Consider the following 8442-nt stretch of genomic DNA (forward strand, 5'->3'; position numbering starts at 1 on the left):
CGCAGAGCGCAGAGGCTGGAGTCCTGGGAGGTGAGGACAAGAGGAACCATATCTCTGGTATGGTGGCGGGAGGGTGGGTAAGAACAGACGAACATGAAATGGAAGAGCTGCGGTTGACGGCCCTGTTGATGGCGGGGGAAAGGAAGCCCCCTTCTTTAAAAAGCGAGGGCATCTCCGTTCTGGAATGGAAAGCCTCGACCTGGGGACGGTGTTGCGACCACTTCTTTTTGTGCTGTATATCAATGATTTAGATGATGGAATAGATGGCTTTGTTGCCAGGTTTGCAGATGATGCGAAGATTGGTGGAGGGGCAGAATTTGCCCTGTACTTTTCCATCATTGCTGTTACCTGCCTGTACGTTTTTACCCCTTTCCAATTAAGCAGGATATCTTAAGCTAGAAACAGGCACAAGGCTTGGGACACAGACAAGGCGTCTGTAAGGATGACAACACCCTTCTCTGGTATCTAATCTCAAGTATGTGCGTAAGTGCAAAAATCCAAACTGACGCCCCATTCAATGCTGGCGCCATTTTGTCTTACAAATTCCATTTTGTGTTACACATATTAGTATATTTCAAGGAGGAATCAGATTTAACTCTTTTTTTTACAATGGAACTCAGATCTTTTGTTTATTAATCAGTTGAATAATTGAGGTGAGCGTATATTTCGCCGCGCTGATGAACTGCCGTCTGAACTTAGACTGAGTCACCCCATAAATAAACGTGTTCGTACAGCAACTTAATATCAGCAGCATGTCGCCGGAGTGTTCAAGTATGTAGACTGAGACCGTGTCATTATTGGGATCCATTCCGGCAAAGGTGTAATACAGGAAGTCGGCAACATGCACCGACCACAGGAGGATGAAGCTGCCGGAGATGGCGAAGAGCAAGATGACAGACCGCCTCCTGCTCTCCATCTCCGGGTCACGGTGGTTCTCCCCACTGCTCTGACCCCGCAGCTGCTTACGGACCCGACTGGCCACTAGAATGTGTCTGACCGTCAGCGCGTTGAGCAGCAGGATTAACACGAACGGGAGCAATGGCGTCAGGACGGTGTCTTGCCAGAAATACCCCTGCCACGCGGGGTCCGTCTGGGTGCTCGACTTCCGAGAACAGTCCCAGGGTATATTTTTGATCACCCTCACCGGCTGATAGATAAAGAAGAACGGGACATTTTGGAAACAGAGCAGAACACCGGCTGTTGTCAGAATCACGGCCGCAGTTCTCCCGGTGCAATATTTTGTTTTCAGCTTCTGGCAGCAAATGGCGACAAACCGATCAAAGGTGAAGGTGACGGTGAACCAGACCGAGCAATCCGTGGCTATCATTCCCAGGGCGGAGATCGCACTGCAGACGGGGGTGATGTCCAGGAAGGACCCGGGGAAGTAGTAATAACTGACCCGCCACAAAACGATCTGGAAGGTGACGGTTAGCAGATCCGCCGTTGCCATGGCCACCAGGTAGCGAGTGGTGCAAGTGGTGAGGCCGCATTTTTCCCGGGGCAGGATCACGATCGCCACCAAATTCGCTGGAGGAACAGAGGAAAGAATTTTGGACGTGTAAGATTATAAAGGGATTGGACGCGCTAGAGGCAGGAAACATGTTCCTGATGTTGGAGGAGTCCAGAACCAGAGGCCACAGTTTAAGAATAAGGGGTAGACAATTTAGAACGGAGTTGAGGGAAAACTTTTTCACACAGAGGGTTGTGGATCTGTGGAATGCTCTGCCCAGGAAGGCAGTGGAGGCCAATTCTCTGGATTCTTTCAAAAAAGAGTTAGAGAGAGCTTTTAAAGATAGCGGAGTGAAGGGATACGGGGAGGAGGCAGGAACGGGGTACTGATTGTGGATGATCAGCCATGATCACAGTGAATGGTGGAGCTGGCTCGAAGGGCTGAATGGCCTACTTCTGCACCTATTGTCTATTGTCTTTACTGGTGAACCGCTCCCTGGGTCTCCTGACAGATCTGGAAATTGACCACAATCAAACTTAGCGGACACCTCACGTCTGGAGTATTTTTTTGTAAATTAAACAGAATTCGAAGACCGTAGGTATAGGAGCAGAATTAGGCCACATGACCCATCGAGTCTGCTCCGCCATTTTACCAAGGCTGATCCGTTTCCTTCTCAGCCCCAGTTTCCCGCCTTTGCCCCGCGTCCCCGACTATCAACCGTACCCAAACACTTGACCGACCCAGCCGCAAGTAGCAACGAATTTCACAGATTCACCACTCTCTGGCTGAAGGAATTCCTCCTCATCTTCTTTCTAAATGAACGCCCCTCCATTCTGAGGCTGTGCTCTCTGCCTTAGACTCTCCCCGCCCCTGGAAGCATCCTCTCCACATTCACTCTATCGAGGCCTTTAACTATTCGATAGGTTTCAATAAGATCCCGCCGCCCCCCCCCCCGCCACCTTTCCTCTGAATTGCAGTCAGTACAGACTCGGAGCCGTCAAACGCTCCTCATCTGATAAGTCTTTTGATACCGGAATCATTTTCGAAAACGATTTTTGAACCCTCTGCCACGTCAGCACATTTTTTCTTAGATCAGGGGCCCAGAACTGCTCACAATACTCCACACGAGGCCTCGCCAGTGCCTCGGGAAAGCCTCGGTGTTACATCCTTCTAGTCCTCTCTAAATAAATGCTACCATTGCATTGGGCGGCCGGGTACCAGCAACCCGGGATCGAGCCCCACCGCTGTCTGTACGTTCTGCCCCGTGACGCGTGGGTTTCGTCCGGGTGCTCCAGTCTCCACCCACAGTCCAAAGGCCTACAGGTTGCAGTCCTGACGATGGGTCTCGGCCCGAAACGTCGACTGCACTCTTTCCCGGAGATGCCGCCTGGCTTGCTGAGTTCCTCCAGCGTTTTGTGTGTGGTACTTGTTGGTAGGTTAATTGTAAAGTGTCCCATAATTAGGCTACGGTTAAATCAGAGGTTAGTGGGTGTTACTGCTCAAAGGGCCAGAAGGGGAAATCCTGCACGAAATCCCTTCGCAGCTGAGATTTTTGAAGTTTCCCTCCACTTAGAAAATAGGCTCGGCTTTTACTTCTTTTACCACAATGCTTGACCATACACCTCCTGACACTGTATTCCATCTGCCATTTCTTTGCCAATTCTTCAAATCTGCTTAAATCCACCTGTAGCCTCTCTGCTTCCTCCGATCTACCTGCCCCTCCACCTATTTTCGCACGTCCGGATACAAAGCCATCTTGGCCACAGAGCCATCAATTCCGTCAACCAAGTCATTGACGTATAACGTAAAAAGAAGCGGCCCCAAATCAGACTGCCGTGGAACACCACTAGTCACCGGCAGCAAACCAGGAAAAGACTCCCTTTATTTCCACGCTTTCCCTCCTGCCAATCGGCCATGTTAGAAACTTTCCTGTAATACCACGGGCTCGTAGCTTGTTAAGCAGCCTCATGTGTGGCACCTTGTCAAAGGACTTCTGGAAATCAAACGACACACTACCCAGCTGCTTACTTCTTCAAAGAATTCCAACAGATTTGTCAGGCAAGATTTTCCCTTGAGGAAACCATGCTGACTCCGGCCTATTTAATCATCTGCCTCCAAGTACCCCAAAACCACATCCTCAACAATTGACCCCAACATCTTCACAACCACTGAGGTCTAACTAGTTAGCCTATGATTTCCTTTCTTCTGCCTCTCCCCCCTTTTGAAGAGTGGAGAGACATTTGCAATTTTTCAGTCCTTCGGAAACATTCCAGAATTTATTGATTCTTGAAAGATCACTACTACTGCCTCCACAATCGTCTTAGCCACCGCTATCAGAACCCTGAGATGTAGACTATCTGGTGCAGGTGACTTATTGAACTTCAGACCTTTCAGTTTCCCAAGAACCTTCCTCCTAGTAAGGGCAAACTGACACACTTCTGCCCCTGGCACTCGAACTTCCGGCATACTGCCTGTGTCTTCCACAGAGAAGACTGATGAGGAAAACTCTTTCAGTTCGTCCGCCTTTCCCTTGTCCGCCATTACTACCTCAACAGCATCGTTTTCCAGCGGTCCGATATCCACTCTCGCCCCTCTTTTACAATCTATACGACTGAATAAACATTTGGTGTCCTCTTTAATATTGTCCGCTGGCTTCCCCTCTTTTGCTTATTTATGACTTTTTTAGTTGCCTTTGGTTTTTAAAAGCTGCCCAATCCTCACTACCTTTGGCTTTCACTTCTCTTGTCAGTCTGGACTGCGTCATGGTTTTTCTTTGCGGTATGTCTACCCGGCTGCCTCCCTCGCACGCATCCCGGATGAAACAGAACGGACCCACGGACAGGAGCGCTGTTCGAGAGGAAGTGAGTACCTACTGATCGCCGGTCGCGCGTTGGAGAAATGACTAACTCAACCGCACTCGGCTTGCCGACTCGCGCATAAAACCTGACAGCTCGGCGTCTTTCTCCGCGGTTGCTGATGGCTGCGTTCCCTACACCCGGCATCGGACACTCTGACCATCCTTCCTGACAACGTACAGTTTCTCCTATTTCCTGGTCTGGACCCCGGTTCGCGTGTGTTCGCCCGCCCACTTGCCTCGCTTCTAATACACGCCGCTACTGCTGCTGGCCGCGCATCCACCCCACTTACCCGGCGCTGCTTCCCCGTCCTCGCCTGGATTCAGCGAGCCCAGAAGCAGGAACGGAACTCTGCATCGCCGAATTTTGCTGAAGACGTACCTTTAGGTTCTGTTGGGGTTGGGCTCACGAAGGGATCGGATACTACCTGGACACTGCCGAAGTTATAACCGTATAACAATTACAGCACGGAAACAGGCCATCTCGGCCCTTCTAGTCCGTGCCGAACTCTTACTCTCACTTAGACCCACCGACCTGCACTCAGCCCATAACCCTCCATTCCTTTCCTGTCCATATATCGATCCAATTTAACTTTAAACGACAACATCGAACCTGCCTCGGCCACTTCTGCTGGAAGCTCGTTCCACACAGCTACAACCCTCTGAGTAAAGGAGTTCCCCCTCATGTTACCCCTAAACTTTTGCCCTTTAACTCTCAACTCATGTCCTCTTGTTTGAATCTCCCCTACTCTCAATGGAAAAAGCCTATCCATGTCAACACTATCAATCCCCCTCGTAATTTTAATCACTTCTATCAAGTCCCCCCTTAACCTTCTACGCTCCAAAGAAAAGCTATTGGTGCTCCAATCATTTATTCCATCCTGCAGTGGAAACTTGACTGCACATCGGTAAGACACCTCGGAATGAAATGAGATACATTTCAGTCGTCGCTTAAATGTCCGCCATGTGCGCACTTTTCTCTTTTTCAGCGGGATCCGTATGGTGTGAGTCGGTACCATTTGGAACTTCCACTCTATCTGCTGCCCACAATCAACACAATCCTGCAGTAACAAAAATCGTGAATCATGTCGGGCTACAGAACGAGGGGCGAAAGATCAAACCCGAGGATGCAGTACCTGGTGGTGGCCTCAGTCACTGTCCTGTGATGGCTTTCCACGGCGTCGTCGGCCTATGCTGTGTTGTTCCGAGTCATTAACTTTCCCATTTCATGGCCTGACCCGCCGTGTGTTTACATATTTTCTCTAAATTCCATGTACCTATTAAGAGGCTCTGAAAAGACCCTATTGTATCAGCTTTCACTACCGCCGCCGGCAGCGCATCCCACGCACCCAGCACTCGCTGTGTGAAAAACTTACCTCTGACATCCCTTCGGTAATTATTTCCAAGCATCTTAGAAGTATTAGCCATTTCATCCCTGGGATAAAGCCTCTGACTATCCACATGAACAACGCCCCTCAACATCTTATACACCTCTATCAGGTCACCTCTCATCCGCCGTCACTCCAAGGAGAAAAGGCTGTTCACTCAACCTGTTCTCATAAGGTACGCCCTCCAATCCAGGCAACATCCCTGTAAATCACCCCTGAACTCTCTCAATAGTATCCACATCCTTTCTGCAGTGAGGTGACCGGAACTGAAATATATGCCTCTGTTAGAGATTGCTGCAACTTACTGTAGCGTTATTCTAAATGGTGTGTTCCTTGTTATCCCAGAGTGGAACATCCCCCATCGTTGACCGCATCTGACCTCTAACGGCTTCGCAGCCGGCAACGTTGCTTGATAACTTCTTCCTCATATCACGGGATAGGACGTGGACACAAACCCAGGTATATTAAAACTCGCAAAATCCTTTATTTCTGTTTTCGGAACTCCGATGGTTCGGCATCAATTTCACTAGCAATGACTCCCGCGTTCCGATGGTTTGGCTCCAACTTCAGAAGTAATGTCTCCCACGCTCCGCTCAATCTAACCTGGGATTCCCTCCCCTCACATTTGCTGTGCGATTTTTTCGAAAATAAAATGTGCGCGGGAGCCGGGGGTGGGGACTGAAATTAAAACATGTGTTATCGATAAAGAATTCCACCCTAAGGCAAACAGACATAGAAGCCGAATTAGGCCATTCGGGCCGTCGAGTATGCTCCGCCATTTCATCATGGTCTGATGTAGTCCTGGAAACGCTCTGGATTATTGGAGTTTTACTTTTGACAGCGCCATTGCCTTGTGATGTGAGCAATGAATTCTCGAAAAGAAACCGATTCCCACTTCGCCTTTCATTCGGCATCCGCTGCCGATATATTCACGGCGAAAATAAAGAGATTCGGGTGTAAGGAACGAGCCCGGAACTTACCCCTGATTTCGGCAGGGTCACATGCTGATATACCCGCTTCACAAAACTGTCGGTGTGCAAGAAAACAAAATCTAAAGGACCGCGGGCACCGAACTACAGACGTTCATTCGCCGATGTCCTTACCCGGAATGCCAACAACCGCAACGATCAAGTAATATAGTTTTCTGACGCTGTAGAATGACTCGAGCATGCCGAGTGAGAATCTGCCTTCCTGCTGCCCGGGATCGCCCTGAAGAAGATCTAAGCTGCCTCGCCTGCACGGTCATCTATTTATACTCCGGAATATTTCCGCTCCAGCGCACTGAGAATTCAATATTGGTCAAGAAACACGGTCTATTTTGAAAACTGGCGGATGGGGAACAATATTATGTCATTCTTAATAATTCCCTCCTGTAAAGAGGAGTGCAGGGGCGCAGATGTTCTCTTGTTTGTGTAAAAGTTTGTGTCGTAATTGAAAAGTCTCCAGGTCTCCGAGTCAAGAACGCATTGCTGAGTTCCTCCAGCGTTCTGTGTGTGTCGCTCGGATTTCCAGCATCTGCAGACTTCCCCTTGTCTGTTGACTCATTCAATACTGCTGGTGAACACACTCGGATTTGTTTCCCGATTTCCCATTTGTTGTTTTTTCTTTTTGTTCACGTTGTAATGCCATACTAGATGAAGTATAAGGGAACGAACCGGGTCAGGTCACAGATCTCTCAGTGGGTGAGCATCTGGGGGCCAGTGACCACCGCTCCCTGCTTTAGCATTCTCATGGAAAGGGATAGAATCAGAGCGGGCAGGAAAATTTTTAATTGGGGAAGGGCAAATTATGAGGCTATAAGGCTAGAACATGCGGGTGGGAATTGGGATGACGCTTTTGCAGGGAAATGTACTGTGGACATGTGGTCGATGTTTAGGGATCTCTTGCAGGATATTAGGGATAAATTTGTCCCGGTGAGGAAGATAAAGAATGGTAGGGTGAAGGAACCATGGGTGACAAGTGAGGTGGAAAATCTAGTCAGGTGGAAGAAGGCAGCATACATGCGGTTTAGGAAGCAAGGATCAGATGGGTCTATTGAGGAATATAGGATAGCAAGAAAGGAGCTTAAAAGGGGGCTGAGGAGAGCAAGAAGGGGGCATGAGAAGGTCTTGGCGAGTAGGGTAAAGGAAAACCCCAAGGCATTCTTCAATTCTGTGAAGAACAAAAGGATGACGGGAGTGAAGGTAGGACCGATTAGAGATGAAGGTGGGAGATGTGCCTGGAGTCTGATAGACAAACAGACCGATAGATAGATAGATAGAACATAGAACGTAGAATAGTACAGCACATTACAAGCCCTTTGGCCCACAATGTTGTGCCGACCCTCAAACCCTGCCTCCCATATAACCCCCACCTTAAATTCCTCCATATACCTGTCTAGTAGTCTCTTAAACTTCACTAGTGTATCTGCCTCCACCACTGACTCAGGCGGTGCATTCCATGCACCAACCACTCTCTGAATAAAAAACCTTCCTCTAATATCCCCCTTGAACTTCCCACCCCTTACCTTAAAGCCATGTCCTCTTGTATTGAGCAGTGGTGCCCTGGGGAAGAGGCGCTGGCTATCCACTCTATCTATTCCTCTTATTATCTTGTACACCTCTATCATGTCTCCTCTCATCCTCCTTCTCTCCAAAGAGTAAAGCCCTAGCTCCCTTAATCTCTGATCATAATGCATACTTTCTAAACCAGGCAGCATCCTGGTAAATCTCCTCTGTACCCTTTCCAATGCTTCCACTTACTTCCTGTAG

General features: G+C 49.0%; 1 protein-coding gene across 1 annotated transcript; it reads right to left on the reverse strand.

Annotated features, from left to right (window-relative positions):
* Positions 1-616: 616 nt before the first annotated feature.
* On the reverse strand, positions 617-4452 carry LOC134339935 (probable G-protein coupled receptor 139). The gene is made up of 2 exons (XM_063036722.1): positions 4320-4452; positions 617-1527 (listed from the first exon to the last, which is right to left on the reverse strand). Exons 1-2 carry the CDS (start codon positions 4450-4452, stop codon positions 617-619), a joined length of 1044 nt encoding a protein of 347 aa, XP_062892792.1.
* Positions 4453-8442: the final 3990 nt, after the last annotated feature.

This window comes from Mobula hypostoma, chromosome 31, assembly GCF_963921235.1.
Source record: "Mobula hypostoma chromosome 31, sMobHyp1.1, whole genome shotgun sequence".
NCBI lineage: Eukaryota > Metazoa > Chordata > Chondrichthyes > Myliobatiformes > Myliobatidae > Mobula > Mobula hypostoma.